We start from the raw sequence: 18,359 nt of genomic DNA, 5'->3' as shown, positions 1-18,359 counted from the left end.
CATTACATATTCATAATACAGTTAGCAAAATCTGAACCTTTTACTTAGCTTAAATACTATTAAGCCATATATCTTATTTAGGTTTTTGCCAGTTGTCTTGATTATGTCTTTAATGGTATTTTTTTTTTTCAGAATCCAATCCAGGATCATGTATTGCATGTCATTTTTATGTCTCTTTAGATTCTTTAAATCTCTTGTTGTCTTTTTCCTCAATGTTTCACAACATTGAAGTTTTGGGAGAGGATAGACCAGTTACTTTGCAGAATTTCCCTCGATTTGGACTTTTCTGGTATTTCTTCATGATTAGATTCACTTTATCCCTTTTTTGGCAGGAAAAATATAGAAGCAATATTGTCTGCTTCCCAGGGCATTGCATCAGGAGTCATGTGATGGAATCTTGTCCCATTATTTGTAATATTAACTCTACAGTGGTCTCCTAGGTTCCTCTACTATAAAGTTAACTATTTTTGTGGGAAGATTCTTTGAGTCTAAGTAAATATCCATTTCCTTGTCAGTCCTTTTCATTAATTATCTTTGTCTCCATAGTAGTTGATAGTCTTAAAGTTGTCCTGAATTGTCCAGAGTCTATAAGACTGCAGAGAAATAAGGTGAAATGGAGGCTAAACATTGGTTGCAAAGTGAGGTAGCAGAGTGAGTACATGTTATTAGAGCATCGACTCAGTTCCATGAGAAAAATGGATTCTGGTTAGATTTTGCTTTAACCTTTTAACAGTGGTCATATGTTTTTTTTTGTTTGTTTTCTTTAAATACTTAAATATAGTAATTCTTTAAATATTTGAAAGAAAATATATGTTATCTTTTATCCAAAAGGCATCCCAAATGATTCAAACTGGATTTGGACCATATTCAAACTGGAATTTTCTTAGTAAAGTCAAAGAGCTGATTTGCTTTATGTATCTTATTTTTTTTTGAAAATTACTGCTTGTTCCTTAGCTCTTATGAAGCTTAGGCCAGTTTTTACGGTCTGTGAGTCAAGCATTCACTTTGCAAAAGTGCTTTAATTTTTTCTTCTGAAAATAATAATTATCATTATCCCTTTTTCCAGATCCATATTAACCTTAACAAAACAGTTTCATAACAACCTTGACAATTTAAAAAGACCACTTCCATTTACCATACTGTGGCCTCACTTTGACTGGTTTATGTTACCTTTTTCTGATCTTTGGTTCCATGATTGGAATTTGGATGTTTAAACTTGAGGATCAGTGATAAATAGACCTAGGAAGCCAAAGGCAAGAAAGGCATTTCAGTATACGTGATAGGATTAAAATGTATTTACAGGGGCCAAAGTTATTCAGCGGTACCCCTCATTCGTCATGCTTGTTGTGTAAAATTGGAATTTTAGAATGTTAGAACTAGAGTGAAACTTAGAGATTATCGTATCTGACCACTTTGTAGACAAGGAAACTGATTACATGACTGCTCAGGGGCCACAGCTACTTAGAGGCAGGTATGAAATGTAGGTCTCTATAACAATGTGCCTTTCTCCTACAAAAAATGGAGTGGTTTTATTTATAGGTTAAAAACCTCTTAAACCAAGGCTAAAACCAGTCTGGCGCATTTATTCATTTGTAGTTTAGTAAATTTTAATTTGACTATTAAACTTTCCTAAATTGGTGTACGATATTTAGAAGGAATTTTTGTTTTGCCATTATTTATTAAAATGTAAAAACCAAAAACTACTTTTTTTATGATGGAATTATTTGTATTTTTTTTAGGAAATATAATTGCCTGTGTTGATGAGTGGATTTTGTCAGAGATCTGATCTCTAGATCTTAAAGTGTATTCAAGTTCTAAGATTTTATGGTCCCTTGGTTTAAAAAAATTTGCATATTCTGTTAGGTACATAGGGATATTTAACATGTTATAGAGTTACAGTTGACTTATTTTAAGTTGAAAGTATGAATTTGAAATAACTTTCATTTGAATTATCTGATAGGTGAAACCTTCTCTCGATGAAGCTTTTGTCATCCAGGAACAGAATGTTGCACTAAATTTCATTGGCTCAAGAGGGGCAAAGCCTGGTGTCACTAAAGAGAAAAGAATTAAATATGCAAAAGAAGTCTTACAAAAAGAAATGCTCCCTCATGTTGGTGTCAGCGACTTTTGTGAGACCAAAAAAGCTTATTTCTTGGGGTATGTTAAATATTGTTTTAAGATTTTTGCCAAGATACTGTCGAGATACGGTTTTTCTTAAAGTTAAAAATGTCAGAAATGTGTTTTTAACATGAGTTTTTTAAAAAGCCAAAAGCCGTGTTTTGTTTTTCACTTTTCTTTCTTTTTTTTATTTTTAAGGTACATGGTTCATAGGTTACTTCTAGCAGCCTTGGGTAGAAGAGAATTAGATGACAGGGATCACTATGGAAACAAAAGGTTGGATCTTGCTGGGCCACTGCTTGCATTCTTATTTAGAGGGTAAGGAATGATAGAATGATATTGTTAAAAGTAGAAAGGTTTCACTTTAGATTGATTATGCACTAATGGAGTTACTAAACTGTCTTGGCATCCGTATTGGGTACATACGAAGTAAGCTACATTCTCTTTGCCACTTGTCCAGATTTTGTTCTGCTTCATTTCTGAGAATTTCAAATTTGTGAGGACAGTTTATTATTTACATTTTCTTTATTCCTCTGGTAGCTTTATAAGGCATTTGCCTTGATTTTTTAAGTACTGATGATATTGGAATTTTTAGTTCTGCTTTTTGCATTTTATAAAAAACACAAAAGCTGGAGGGAAATCTATCAGAATATTAGCAGTATTGGTGTAATGTGAGTTTTATTTTCTTCATATGTTTTTATGTTTTCCATATTTCCTGTAATGAACATATAACACTTTTATAATTAGAAAAGTTATTTTTAAAAACAAAATATGTAGACAATTTAATAAAAAAAAAGATTATAGCAATGTTTCTACATACGGTTTTTTTTTTTTTTGTAAAGCATTTGTTTGAGAGGGAGAGAGAGAGTGCATGTGCACATGCACGAGCAGGGGGTTGGGGAGGAGAAGGGGCAGAGGGAGAGGGAGAAGCAGGCTCCTTGCTGAACAGGTAGCCCGATGTGGGGCTTGATCTCAGGACCCTGAGATCATGACCTGAGCTGAAGGCAGACACTTAACCGACTGAGTCATCCAGGCACCCCTACATATTCTGTTATTTAGTGTGTTGTAGATTCGTGTTTTTCAGCCTTTTGTTTTCACACCACGAAGGAGCCTCTTTTGACATTTTTCTCCTAGTTGCTCCCCTCATGTGTAAAGTTTATGTACTGTAAGTACATCAGTGCTTTTTACATAAAGAGAGTAATAACACTACCCTTCCTCTACTCCAACTATTTTCCTTCCCATTGTGGGCGATACTGTCCGTATTGAGAATGCATGCATGTCGACCTTTACATATTTAAAATGATTTCATTTTATTTGGCAGTATGTTTAAGAATTTGCTTAAAGAAGTACGGATCTATGCACAGAAGTTTATTGATCGAGGAAAGGATTTTAACTTGGAGTTGGCAATTAAAACAAGGATTATATCTGATGGTCTAAAATATTCTTTAGCTACGGGAAACTGGGGTGACCAAAAGAAAGCTCATCAAGCCAGAGCTGGAGTATCTCAGGTAGGACATCGACTGACTGCAGGTTTGATAGGAGAATGTGTGACTATTGGATCCTTTCAATGAATATAAATTATTTTGCTTTTTTTCCCTCAGGTGTAGTAGCACTGGGGGATTTTGAATTATGAGAATGAAATTTTTCTTAAATTAGCCGTTAGCGTTACTTAGGAGAGATTAAGGTTTTGGCTTGCAGCAGGATAGTTAATGAATTAGTGTAGCTACTTGGGAGGTGAGATGGTCCATGTTAGTGAAATTTTTGTTTCTAGAACTCCATGTTAGATGCTGACCCAGAGAATAAATGGGTATTCCCTTCCTTTGATGGAAAGTACAGTACAGTGTTGATCTGTGAACAAGGTGGGGGTTAGGGGCGTTAACTCTTATGGAACTAATATCCTGGTGGTTGGAGGCGATCATAAAAAAGCATTTATGTGGAATGTTAGAACTGTACGTCACATATTTGCCATCCCTGCTATAAGGAGCACTTAAGTTATGGGATGAATGATATTATTCAGGGGAAGGATGGAGAAAGCGTTAGGGAGAGTTTGACAGTTGGTTATAGGTAAAAATGTAGTATTTGCCTCATTCTAGTATTTGCCAAAAATGTGATAGTATAACAGAAATGCCCAAACTTTAAAGATTTACTATTGTTTTCTAGGTATTAAACCGCCTGACTTTTGCATCTACTCTTTCTCACCTACGTCGTTTAAATTCACCTATTGGTAGAGATGGCAAGCTAGCAAAACCAAGACAGTTGCATAATACATTGTGGGGAATGGTGTGTCCTGCTGAGACCCCAGAGGTAATACATTAGAATTTACATTCAGGACAAAAAGTCTACCAATAATTATGTAGGGTATGTAATTATTTGTAGGGGTTAGTATTTAATTATGCTGTGTGGTTTTGGAACTAATGTTTATTTATGATTTTGTTTTTAGAAAGTAAGAGTAAATCCTGAAATCATATTGAAGGAAAAATGTTATGGAAAAGAATTTTGATAGGCATGTTAAATGAGTATGATTTATTTATTTTTGTTTATACATAGGGCCATGCTGTAGGACTTGTGAAGAATTTAGCCCTGATGGCTTATATTTCAGTTGGATCTCAACCTTCTCCAATTCTGGAATTTTTAGAAGAATGGAGTATGGAAAATTTAGAAGAAATTTCTCCTGCAGCTATTGCTGAGTGTGTATAGATGTGATTTCTCTCTTTTTTATTTTTTTCTTAAGATTTTATTTATTTGTTTAACAGAGGAAGTGAGAGAGCACAAGCATGGGGAGCAGTAGAGAGAGAGGACGAAGCAGGCTCTGCAGGGAACCCGATTTGGGCTTGATCCCAGGACCCTGGGATCATGACCTGAGCCGAAGTCAGACACTTAACCAACTGAGCCAGTGGGGCGCCCAAATGTGATTCCTTTTTTTGAAACTCTTGTTTATCTTTGGCTGTTGCTTAGTATAGAGTTACTAACTGCAAAATGCTTTTGATTTCACATTTTAGTGCAACCAAGATTTTTGTTAATGGCTGCTGGGTTGGAATACATAAAGATCCTGAACAACTTATGAACACCCTAAGGAAATTGCGGCGTCAGATGGACATCATTGTGTCTGAAGTGAGTCTATAATTAAGACTGCATGATCCTGTGGGATTTCTAAACAAGGCATGAGACTAGTGACAATTTTCTTTGCGTTGGCATGTTTAACTGCTTTTCCTTGTAGAGTACCTTGTCAGAAGTCTAGGTGATGTTTTGAGCTAAGTTTAATTCTAAGGTATTGCTTGCTTTAATGCTTTAGGTATATGCTTCCAAAAATTTGACATGTAATTTAAATTATATTTTAGAACTCAAATTATATTTTAAAGTGAAAGGAATTCTTTTGAGGATGTTTTTGTGAAGCTGACAATAATGCTTTTGAAAAGAGAATAATAATCTCCGATTTTTCCTGTTGTCTGAATCCAGAGATTCATTCCTTTTTTTTTTTTTTTTAAGATTTTATGTATTTATTTGGGAGAGAGAGAGAGAGCGCGCGCACAAGTTGGGGTGGAGGGGCAGAGAGAGAGGAGAAACAGACTCCCTGCTAAGCAGGGAGCTTGTCTCAGCACTGAGTCCTAGGACCCTGGGATCATGACCTGAGCTGAAATCAAGAGTTGGATGCTCAACTGACTGAGCCACCCGGGTGCCCAGAGATTCATTCTTAAAATGTGATACACCTCTAAAGATTCTTATATTTAGGTGAATATTGAAATGCTTTGGGATTAGGATAGTTTTTTTTTTTTTTAAACATTAATATATATTATATGGGCTTTATTACTACCCTGAATAGGACTTTTGCTTTTAGTGTACTGTATTAAGGGACATGGCTTGGTCCTTTGATTCCCCTGAATCTATACTGTGGGTTCTAAGTGAAAGTGGGTTTGGAGAGAGACTGTAACATTTAAGCCAGTTGCTGATCTCTTTTCTACGTAGCTGAGCAGGGAAGAGAGTTTGGTTGCCCCAGGCTTTCCTCTAGCAGGCAGACCCTTGGTTTTGAACCAGGAGTATTCACAGCTTGAAGGCAGCAACAGCATGCTTCACTTAAGAGCAGGCAGGACTAAGAGAAAGCCTAAGAACCAAAACTGGCTGTATTTTTTATGATTGAGAACTTTGGTAATACCCTGTTTTTCTGCTAAGAGCCGTCTTCAGCTTTTCTATGTTTTCTAGGGTAAAATTAAATTCTTCATGCTGCTTTAGGCCTCTTTACCTTTCCATGGGCCCATTCCCTTAACCTGGAATGTTTGTGCTCCCTGTCCCCCATTCCTTCTCAGAAATGAGCAGTAGGGAAAAGGGTTCTTACTACTTTTTTTTCAGGTAAATCTCACTTACTCTGCAAAACTTATATTAACTCTCATGTCCTTCAGGATACCTTACCTGAACACCTCCCCTCCTGCTGGTTTGATTAGATCACAACTTGGCAAAGATTGTCTGGAAAGGGCCGGATACTTTATTAGGCTTTGTTTACCATATACGTTTGTTGTGTATTCACCTCTGCTGTTGTAGTGAAAAGCAGCCATAGGCAGCACATAAACCAATAAAACAATTTATTTACAAAAATAGATGGCAAGCGAGGGTAGATTTGGCCCGTGGGCTCTTCTGTGACCCCCTGATTTAGATCTCTATGGCTGTATATAGTGTATTTTACTTAAATGTTTTTGACAGAATGCTTGTCCCAGATAGTACTTATTGACTTACTTGCCTTCCTCACTCACCACACTATTAACTCTCTAGGGGTAGGGAACATGTATTAATATGACTTGGTGTTTTCATCTGTGAGCATGGCAACTGACATATAGTAGACGTTAAGTGTTTATTGAACATATAAACTAACCCTGTGTCCTTGGACTAGGCACTTTAATCTCCTGTTAGAGAGTGATCTTGGGAGCCTCTAAGTAAGTGGGAGAATTGTGTATATTTTCCTGAAGGAGTCTGGCGCTTTTTCTTTTCTTTCATATTTTCTAACTACCAGAGGTCCTCATTTACCCATTTCTGACTTTAGCCTTCTGTTGGACCTGTTACAGTAGTCCTCTCTGGACCTACTGAAGTATACCTGTTTCCTTTGGGGCTTTGAGGAGACCCAGCTCACAATTTATGTTGTCCTGTTAAGACAATAAAACTGTATCTTATTAGGAATTCTCTAAGGATTCAAGGCAATGCATTTGAAAGCAACATCTTTTCTAGGAATTGACAGTGCCACTGATGGTGTTTCTGTTCAAAGACATAGTGTTTCTCCTCAGATTGTTTTTTAAGGACAGGAAGTGGGCTAGAGGTATAGAACATTTTCTATAGAATGGCTTTTGACTTTTTAGTTTTGGAGATCTTGTTTTTGATCAAGCTTTTATGATTTACTTTTGTTTTTAAACCCAGTAATCCAATCTTTTCCTTTCTTAAATAAACCAATCTTTAATCTTTAATAAAAGTATCAAGGTGTGATTTTACTATCTTAAAGCACTTCTGTTGGAGAAATACCAATCTATGTTTCCATTTCCCAACTCATTGTCAGTTCATTTCTGTAGTTGACCTCCAAGATTATATATTAGATCTAGGTAATTCATTGGAAATTCTTAATTTGTTTCCTTTTTGACTTATTTCTTTGTAAATAGGTACTTCAAATTCTACAGTAATGCTTTTAGTAATTACTATGTTTTTTATTGTAAATTTCCGCCCCATTTTTTTTTTTAAAGATTTTATTTATTTATTCGACAGAGATAAAGACAGCCAGCGAGAGAGGAAACACAAGCAGGGGGAGTGGGAGAGGAAGAAGCAGGCTCATAGCGGAAGAGCCTGATGTGGGGCTCGATCCCATAATGCCATGATCACGCCCTGAACCGAAGGCAGAATCTTAACCGCTGTGCCACCCAGGTGCCCCTCCCCTCCATTTTTTTTTAAGTGAGCTCTACACCCCACGTGGGGCTAGAACTCGTGACCCCGAGATCAAGAGCTGCATGCTCTTCCAACTGAACCAGACAGGTGCCCCTGCCCCAAATATTTTTCTTTATGTTTTCTGGGAATATATTTTGTAGTTCTGCCCAGCAGAAATACCACCTGAGCTACATATGTAATATAAATTTTTCTAGTAGCCGTGTTAAAAAAAATCAGAAACATGAAAGTAATTTTAATGATATATTTGACCTGATATATCCAAAATATTGCAGTTTCAACATCTAATCTATATAAAGGATTATTTATGAGAAATTTTACATTCTTTATTTTTGTGTGGTACTTTTTTATTATTATTATAGTTGATACTCAGTATTACATTAGTTTCAGATGTATAATGATTTGACAACTCTATACATTATGCTGTGCTCACCACAAATGTAGCTACCATCTGTCACCATACACGCTACTGTAATACCATTGACTATATGCCCTGCACTGTACCATTTATCCCTTTGACTTATTCATTCCATGACTGGAAGCCTGTACCTCCTACTTCCCTTTACCCTTTTCTGCCCATCCCCCACCTCCCTCCTCTCGGGCAACCACCAGTTCTCTGTATTTATGGGTCTGTTTCTGTTTTGTTTATGTGGTACTGCTTTTGAAATCTACTTTGTAGTTTGTACCTGTTAATACTCTGCAGCCTATATCAGTTCAGAATGAATGGCCACATTTCAAGTGCTTAATAGTGACATGTGGCTAGTGACTGCTCTTTTGGACAGGTAGACTATAAGCCATTTGTTTGATAGGTAAGTGTTGGAAGTTGGGCTTATTACTGAGTAAATATGATCAATGCAAAGCAATATAGGGTTAGTTACTGAAAGGTTGCAAAGAAAAGTCTATGTAATTATCAAAGAGGCAAAATAAGGTGTTATATACTAGTGTTTGTGATGCCAAGAATATATTTTCTTCATTTTATCTTGCATGACATTATTGCCAGATATTAATCAGCTTTATAATTATCAAGGTTAAATATTTGTTCTTTACAAAATTTAAAATTATACCTAGGTTTTTAGTATATTGAACAATGATAAACTAGATTTGTCCATTTTATTTGATAATTGTTTGCTCTAGAAATTTATTAGGAATTTTATTGTATTTTTAGCTAAATCTTGATAGAAAATAAACATTCATGAGACTGTTTTGTCTTTTTACTTACAGGTTTCTATGATTAGAGATATTCGAGAAAGGGAGATTCGGATCTATACAGATGCAGGCCGTATTTGTAGGCCACTTCTGATTGTAGAAAAACAAAAACTACTTTTGAAGAAGAGACATATTGATCAGTTGAAAGAGAGAGAATATAACAACTACAGGTAAGAACATGCAGTGGAAAAAATTGAGATATAATTCACGTACCATAGAATTAACCATTTTAAAATATTACAGTTCAGTGTTTTTTAGTATATTCATAAGATTGTGCATCTGTCACCACTGCCTAATTCCAGAACATTTTCATTACCTCCAAAAAGAAACTATTAGCAGTCACATTTGTTTTTCTTTGTCATCAAGTAAGGGACTTGTAGGGTTTTAAGAATAAAAATCTTTGTGACCTGTTTAAGTCTAATAGTAAGAAATAATATAATATAAATTATGTATATGTAACCTGTAATATGGATAATAGTAAATAAAAAATTTAACAAAAAGATGAACATGCTTTAAAACTTAATACTTGAATGTATATTTTTTATTGTAAAAAATTTCAAACATATATAATAAAAAAATACATAAAATCCCCCAATTCATGTTTCTCTTAAAAAAAAGTAACCCATATGCGTATATCCACAAGTAATTCAGTTTATTTTATTTATTTATTTAAAAGTATTTTAATTAATCTCTATACCAGTGTGGAGCTCGAACTCACACTCCCAAGATCAAGAGTTGCATGCTGCACTGACAGGGCCAGTCAGTCACCCCCAAATGGTTCCCTTTAGGACAAAGCAAGACAAACTAATAATAATATTTATAGGACCACACTTCATGTGTATTGTTTAGTAACTTTTTTTCCCCACTATTAATAATAATATACTTATTTTGGAACTCTTTCTGTATCTGTACATGTAAATAAAGGGATATTCTTTGTTAAGTAGTAAGCTTGGTTAAAATACTTCAGTAAATAAGGAAATAAAGTGAATTCTTTTTTTAGTTGGCAGGATCTTGTGGCCAGTGGGGTAGTAGAATATATTGATACTTTGGAAGAAGAAACAGTGATGCTTGCAATGACTCCAGATGATTTACAGGAGAAAGAAGTAGCTTATTGTTCCACATACACACACTGCGAGATTCATCCCTCAATGATTCTTGGTGTCTGTGCATCTATTATTCCCTTTCCTGATCATAACCAGGTTGGTAGCAGTTTTTAACTTCTGGTTTGTGAGGAATTAGGGGAAGTGGAAAAATTTAGATTAATCTGTAGTTTTTTTCCTAAAGAAAAGAGTGCTGATAAAAGGATTATGAACTCCTACGAAATCTGCATTTAATATACTTATTTTTTGTTTCACTGTTAGGAGACATAGTTGATTATTCCAAATGGTTATCACTTACCTTTCAGAAAAAAGCATAACCTTTTCCAGTCATATTCCTGATTAACGTAGTACCCTGTGGAGTTTGTTCCTTTAGAAGTAATTAAATTTTCATTGATTCTGCTTTTCATTTCTACCTTTAGTCCCCTAGAAACACATATCAGTCTGCTATGGGTAAGCAGGCTATGGGAGTTTATATCACCAACTTCCATGTTCGTATGGATACACTGGCCCATGTTCTGTATTATCCTCAAAAACCACTTGTGACCACACGGTCTATGGAATATCTACGATTTAGAGAGCTGCCAGCAGGTACGTTCAGTTTTGCTCTTCAGTTTTTAGGATCCTGTCATGCTTAAGGCACTTTTCTGGGTGCTTGGGAGGGTTAGTAAAATACAGTATCTCTTCTCTCAGAATTTATAATGTGGGAAACAACACAAATAATAAAAAGATAGATATGTGGAAGGTTATCATAAGCTACAGGAAGTGATTGATTCCTGTTGGAAATCTAGAGCCAGTTTCACAGGGGAGGTGGTAATTTTAGGTTAGTGTAAAGTTGATTAAAGGGTATTTGAGTTTGAGAGATGGGTTGAGGAAGGGCTTAGATGCATGAATGTATGAGATACGGGAATTATAGTAGTCACGGGACTTTAGTTTGACTGGAGTGTAAGTACACGAGTCTCTTGTAGTGTGGAGAGAGCAGGTTGAATTTTGAGAATGAAGACCCATCCAGCCTTTTGGAGCAAGGAAGTACTGCAATTAGAAATTTATTTTAAGAATATCATCCTGGAGTTGATTCAGATTACAGTCAGGTATGGTAATAGAAAGAGATAACTTAGAGGTTTTTGCAGTAGTCTAAGAATTGCTAAGGTCCTTAAGAAATAAAGAGTAGGGGATGAATGCCTGTTGGAATACTGTTGATGCAACTTGATTAATTGGGTGTGAAGTGATGAAGGGAGAGAGGATAGGAATTGAAAATATTGTTGGTGTTCGTGGCTTGGGTGATCAAGAAGAGAGGGGGGTACTCTTAATAAGATTGGGAGCACATTAGAAGGAAGATGTTTTAGAGGTAAGATAATAAATTCAATTTTCAGTGTGTTGATTTTGAATTGCTGCCATAACTAAGTAAAGATTTTTTTTAAGATTATTAGAGAGCAAGAGCATGCACACATGAGCCAGGAGGGAGGGACAGAAGCAGAGAGAGAGGAAGAAGCAGAGTCCTGGTTGAGCAGGGGTGGGGCTGGATCCCAGGACCCTGAAATCATGACCTGAGCTGAAGGCAAACGCTTAACTGACTGAGCCATCCAGGCGCCCCAGAAAAGATTTGCTTTTTCGTTCTTTCTTTTCTTTTCCTTCTTTTCTTTCTTTTCTTTCTTTTTTTTTTTTTTTTAAGATTTTATTTGAGAGAAAATGAGCAGGGAGAGGAGTAGAAGGAAAGGGAGAAGCAGACTCCCTGCTGAGCAGGGAGCCCAATGCAGGGCTCGATCTCAGGACCCTGGGATCATGACCTAAGCCGAAGGCAGATGCTTAACCCACTGAGCCACCGAGATGCCCCCAGTAAAGATTTTCTAATAGTCGTAAATGTGGTTTGGAAAAAGGTCAGATCTAGAGCTGGGAAGTTTTTGATATATTAGTGATAGGTATAAAATACCATGAAATTGCTGAGGGAAATTCAAAGTGAGAATAAAGCCAGAGACAGAACTTTAGGTACCAAGAATAGAAATGAGAAGAGATTAGAGATGATGAGGAGAATCAGGAATTTGCAGGAGGAGATTCTTAAGGAGACCGGACAACAGGTAAAATGGTGCAGAGAAGTGTAAAGGGTAGGGAAGCGTTGAATGTTAAAGGAGGCAGCATAGTTCTTTGGCATAACTGTTTTCTTACCTTACTATGAATAGGATTTTGGCTTTAACTGTGGGTAATGTTATTTACTTAGTAGAATTTGCTTTATAAATAGTGGCCTTAAATTATAACTATGCTAGGGGATCTAACATTTTGATAACAAATTCTCATAGGTTAGAATGATTTATTTTCAGAGTCCTCCACAAGGGGTTACTCTTGTCTAGGAAAACACAATCTGTTAGATTGCCTACAGTATGCTCCTATCTTTGCGGGATGCTTGCACTGTTGTGTTTCCTTCAACATTTAGATAATAGTTTCTTTATGGCTAGAGAAAAAAAAGAAATACAGGTAAAGGATTAGATTTGAAATAAAATGTTCTTTTGATACTGGTATGAAGTGGTGAAGTCATGGCTGATAGGGACTACACATGCTTTTCAGTTCTGTTATAGCTTCATGCCTTAATCACATCATCTATTCTAAAAATTTTTTTGAGGTAATCTCAAACTGATAGAAAAGTTGTGAGACTAGTACGAAGAACTACTGTATACTCTTCATCCAGATTTCCTAGTTCACATTTTACCACATTTGCCTTATTCTTTCCCTTTCTCTTCCTGAACCATTAGACAGTAAGTTGTAGACATACAGCCACATCACTTTTTAATTCTTCAGTGAATGTTTCCTAAAAACGAGGGTGTTCTCCACAGTACCACAGTCAAAATTAGGACGTTAACATTGTTATCCATCTAGTAAGCAATCCCGAGTTCAAATTTTGCCAGTTGTCCTGATAACGTCCTTTATGGGTTGGGATATCATCCAGGATTGTGCATTGCGTAAAGTTGCATGTCTCTTTAGTCTCCTCAGGGTGGAGCAGTTCTGTAGTTCCTTGTCTCTCATGACCTTGACGTTTTTTTTTTGTTTTTTTTTTTTTTAATGATTTTTTATTATATTATGTTAGTCACCGTACAGTACATCCCCGGTTTCCGATGTAAGGCTCAGTGATTCATTAGTTCTGTATAACACCCAGTGCACCATGCAATACGTGCCCTCTTTACTACCCATCACCGGTCTATCCCATTCCCCCGCCCCCCTCCCCTCTGAAGTCCTCAGTTTGTTTCTCATAGTCCATAGTCTCTCATGTTTCATTCCCCCTTCTGATTACCCCCCTTTCTTTATCCCTTTCTTCCCCTACTGATCATCCTAGTTCTTATGTTCCATAGATGAGAGAAATCATATGATAGTTGTCTTTCTCTGCTTGACTTATTTCACTTAGCATTATCTCCTCCAGTGCTGTCCATGTTGTAGCAAATGTGGAGAACTCGTTCTTTCTGATAGCTGAGTAATATTCCATCGTATATATGGACCACAACTTCTTAATCCAGTCATCTGTTGAAGGGCATCTCGGCTCCTTCCACGATTTAGCTATTGTGGACATTGCTGCTATGAACATTGGGGCGCATATGGCCCTTCTCTTCACTACGTCTGTATCTTTGGGGTAAATACCCAGTAGTGCAATGGCTGGATCATAGGGTAGCTCAATTTTTAACTTTTTAAGGGACCTCCACACTGTTTTCCAGAGTGGCTGTACCAACTTGCATTCCCACCAACAATGTAGGAGGGATCCCCTTTCTCCACATCCTCTCCAACAATTGTTGTTTCTTGCCTTGTCTATTTTTGCCATTCTAACTGGCGTGAGGTGGTATCTCAGTGTGGTTTTGATTTGAATTTCCTTGATGGCTAATGATTTTGAACATTTTTTCATGTGTCTGTTAGCCATTTGTATGTCTTCATTGGAAAAGTGTCTGTTCATTTCTTCTGCCCATTTTTTGATTTGTTTATTTGTTTCTCGTGTATTGAGTTTGAGAAGTTCTTTGTAGATCTTGGATACCAGTCCTTTATCTGTAGTGTCATTTGCAAATATATTCTCCCATTCCGTGGGCTGCCTCTTAGTTTTTCTGACTGTTTCCTTGGCTGTGCAGAAACTTTTAATCTTGATGAAGTCCCATAAATTCATTTTATCTTTTGTTTCTCTTGCCTTTGGGGATGTGTCATGAAAAAGGTTGCTTTGGCCGATGTCGTAGAGGTTGCTGCCTATGTTCTCCTCTAGAATTTTGATGGATTCCTGTCTCACATCGAGGTCTTTCATCCATTTGGAGTTTATTTTTGTGTATGGTGTGAGAGAGTGGTCAAGTTTCATTCTCTTGCATGTAGCTGTCCAATTTTCCCAGCACCATTTATTGAAGAGACTGTCTTTTTCCCACCGGATGTTTTTTCCTGCTTTATCAAATATTAGTTGCCCAAAGAGCCGAGGGTCCATTTCTGGGCTCTCTATTCTGTTCCATTGGTCTATGTGTCTGTTTTTGTGCCAGTACCATGCTGTCTTTGTGATCACAGCTTTGTAGTACAGCTCAAAATCCGGCATTGTGATGCCCCCAGCTTTGTTTTTCCGTTTCAACAGTTCCTTGGAGATTCGGGGCCTTTTCTGTTTCCATACAAATTTAGGGACTGTTTGTTCCAGTTCTTTGAAAAATGTCCTTGGTATTTTGATCGGGATAGCATTGAAAGTGTAGATTGCTCTGGGTAGCATGGACATTTTAACTATGTTAATTCTTCCGATCCATGAGCATGGAATATCTTTCCATCTTTTTATGTCTTCCTCAATGTCTTTCAAGAGTGATTTATAGTTTCTAGAATATAGGTCCTTTACGTCTCTGGTTAAGTTAATTCCAAGGTAACGTATGGTTTTTGGTGCTATTGTAAATGGGATGGATTCCCTAATTTCTCTTTCTTCGGTCTCGTTATTCGTGTATAGAAATGCAACTGATTTCTGAGCATTTATTTTGTATCCTGCCACGTTACTGAATTGCTCTATAACTTCTAATAGTTTGGGAGTGGCTTCTTTTGGGTTTTCCATATAGAGTATCATGTCATCTGCGAAGAGAGACATTTTGACTTCTTCTTTGCCAATTTGAATACCTTTGATCCCTTTTTGTCGTCTGATTGCTGTTGCAAGGACTTCTAGTACTATGTTGAATAATAGTGGCGAGAGTGGGCATCCTTGTCGTGTTCCTGATCTTAAGGGAAAGGCTTCCAGCTTTTCCCCATTGAGAATAATATTTGCAGTAGGCTTTTCATAGATGGCTTTTATGAGATTGAGAAATGTACCTTCTATTCCTACACTCTGAAGGGTTTTAATCAGGAAAGGATGCTGTATTTTGTCAAATGCTTTTTCTGCATCAATTGAGAGGATCATATGGTTCCTGAGTCTTTTCTTGTTGATATGATGTATCACGCTGATTGATTTGCGAATATTGAACCACGCTTGCATCCCAGGTATGAATCCCACTTGATCGTGATGGATAATCCTTTTAATGTATTGTTGGATTCTATTAGCAAGTATCTTGTTGAGGATTTTGGCGTCCATATTCATTAGGGAAATCGGTCTGTAATTCTCCTTTTTGATGGGGTCTTTGCCTGGTTTGGGGATCAAGGTAATATTGGCCTCATAGAATGAGTTTGGTAGCTTTCCTTCTGTTTCTATTTTTTGAAATAGCTTTAGGAGAATAGGTATTATTTCTTCTTTGAATGTTTGGTAGAATTCCCCAGGAAAACCGTCCGGGCCTGGAGTTTTGTTATTTGGAATGTTGTTTATCACTGACTCAATTTCTTCATAATTAATTGGCCTGTTTAAGGAATCAATTTCTTCCGGTTTCAATCTTGGTAGTTTATAGGTTTCCAGGAAGGATTCCATCTCTTCCAGATTGCTTAGTTTATTGGCATATAGCTGTTGATAAAAATTTCTAATAATCCTTCCAATTTCAATGGTGCTCGTCGTGACCTCTCCTTTTTCATTCATAATTTTAATAATCTGGGTCCTTTCTCTTTTCTTTTGGATAAGTGTTGCCAGTGGTCTGTCAATTTTATTGATTCTCTCAAAGAACCAGCTTCTAGTCCTGTTGATCTGCTCTACTGTACTTCTGGTTTCTGCTTGATTGATTTCAGCTCTAATGTTGGTCAACTGCTTCCTCGTGCGTGGATTAGGCCTGTCCCTCTGTTGCTGTTCCAGCTTCTTGAGGTGAGAATATAAAAACTGCATTTTAGATTTTTCTATTCTTTTGAGTGAGGCTTGGATGGCTATGTATTTCCCCCTTAGGACTGCCTTTGCAGTATCCCATAGGTTTTGGACTGTTGTATTTTCATTCTCATTGGTCTCCATAAATTGTTTGATTTGATTTTTGATTTCCTGGTTTATCGAGTCATTCCTGAGCAGGATGGTTCTTAGTCTCCAAGTGTTTGAGTTTCTTCCAAATTTTTCCTTGTGGTTGAGTTCCAATTTCAGAGCGTTGTGGTCTGAGAATATGCAGGGGATAATTTCAATCTTTTGGTATCGGTTGAGACCTGTTTTGTGTCCCAGAACATGGTCTATTCTTGAGAATGTTCCATGGGCATTAGAATAGAATGAGTATTCTTTGGTTCTGGGGTGTAGTGTTCTATATATATCTATGAGGTCCAACTCGTCGAGTATGGCATTCAAAGCCTTTGATTCTTTGCTTTGTTTTTGCCAGGGTGTTCTGTCTATTTCTGATAGTGGAGTGTTGAGGTCCCCTACTATTAATGTATTTTTATCTATGTGTCTCTTTATTCTGGTTAAGAGTTGGCTTGTGTATCTTGCTGCTCCCCTGTTGGGGGCATGTATATTTATAATTGTCATATCCACTTGTTGAATACTTCCCTTAAGAATAATATAGTGCCCTTCTGCATCTCTAACTATAGTCTGTAGTTTAAAATCCAATTTATCTGATATGAGAATTGCTACCCCAGCTTTCTTTTGAGGTCCATTTGCGTGAAAGATGGTACTCCATCCCCTTACTCTCAGTCTGAATGCATCTTTGGGTTTGAAATGAGTCTCTTGTAGACAGCAAATGGATGGGTCATTTCTTTTTATCCAATCTACAACCCTGTGGCGTTTTATGGGATGGTTCAAACCATTTACATTAAGACTGATTACTGAGAGATATGATTTTAATGATGCCATGTTGCCAGTAAAGTCTTTGTTTGTATTGGCTGTGACTTTCTGTTCTGTATCACTCTTGGGGCCTTTTTACTTTTATAGAACCCCCCGTAATATCTCCTGTAGGGCTGGTTTCGTGGTTACAAAATTGGTTAGTGACTGGCGATTCTGAAATGTCTTTATTTCTCCATCAATTCTGAATGACAGCCTTGCTGGATAAAGGATCCTTGGCTGCATGTTTTTCTCTGAAAGAGCTTTAAATATGCTCCCCCAACCCTTTCTCTCATTCCAGGTCTGTGTAGACAGGTCTGACGTAATTCTGATGCTTTTGCCTTGGTACGTGAGAAATTTCTTTGCCCTGGCCGCTTTCAATACTGTATCCTTGCATCTAATATTTGCGAATTTCACTATGACGTGACGTGGCGTAGGTTTGTCATGGTTGAGCTTGGGAGGGGTCCTCTCTGCCTCTTGGACACGAATGTTTGTTTCCCTTGCTAGATTAGGGAAGTTTTCAGCTACAATTTGTTCAAATATCTCTTCTAGACCTCTGTTTTTCTCCACCCCCTCGGGGATGCCGATGATTCTAACATTGGATCGTTTCATTGAGTCAGTAATCTCCCGTAACCTACATTCGTGGGCGTGGATTTTTTTAAGACCATCTTCTATTTTCATTTTTTCCTCTATTAACCCATCCTCCAATTCACTAACCCGTTCCTCTGCTTCTGCGACCCTGGCCGTCAGAGCCTCTAGTTTTGCCTGCATTTGGCTCATAGAATTTTTAATTTCTGTCAGATTCGCTCTCATTTCTGTCCTTAAGGATTCTATATTCTCAGTAACCTTTTCGTTAATAGTTTTTTCAATTCTACTCATCATTTTGACCATCGTTACTCTGAATTCCA

At 37.0% G+C, this 18,359-nt stretch overlaps 1 protein-coding gene across 2 annotated transcripts in view; it reads left to right on the top strand.

The window, feature by feature from the left end:
• Nucleotides 1–18,359, top strand: part of POLR2B (RNA polymerase II subunit B) — a 55,705-nt gene that overhangs the window by 17,144 nt on the left and 20,202 nt on the right. For both annotated transcript variants that reach the window (XM_045815974.2, XM_045815975.2), the window contains 9 exons: nt 1,961–2,157; nt 2,317–2,436; nt 3,440–3,626; nt 4,279–4,422; nt 4,666–4,805; nt 5,118–5,229; nt 9,250–9,404; nt 10,235–10,433; nt 10,754–10,922. In XM_045815974.2, coding sequence (XP_045671930.1) covers nt 1,961–2,157; nt 2,317–2,436; nt 3,440–3,626; nt 4,279–4,422; nt 4,666–4,805; nt 5,118–5,229; nt 9,250–9,404; nt 10,235–10,433; nt 10,754–10,922 — 1,423 coding nt within the window. The remainder of the gene's footprint in view (nt 1–1,960; nt 2,158–2,316; nt 2,437–3,439; nt 3,627–4,278; nt 4,423–4,665; nt 4,806–5,117; nt 5,230–9,249; nt 9,405–10,234; nt 10,434–10,753; nt 10,923–18,359) is intronic.

The sequence above is a fragment of the Ursus americanus genome, chromosome 8, assembly GCF_024610735.1.
Source record: "Ursus americanus isolate L20-20 chromosome 8, mUrsAme1.1.p, whole genome shotgun sequence".
NCBI lineage: Eukaryota > Metazoa > Chordata > Mammalia > Carnivora > Ursidae > Ursus > Ursus americanus.
Note: the sequence above shows the minus strand (reverse complement) of the source record. Positions and strands in the feature narration are given on the sequence as shown.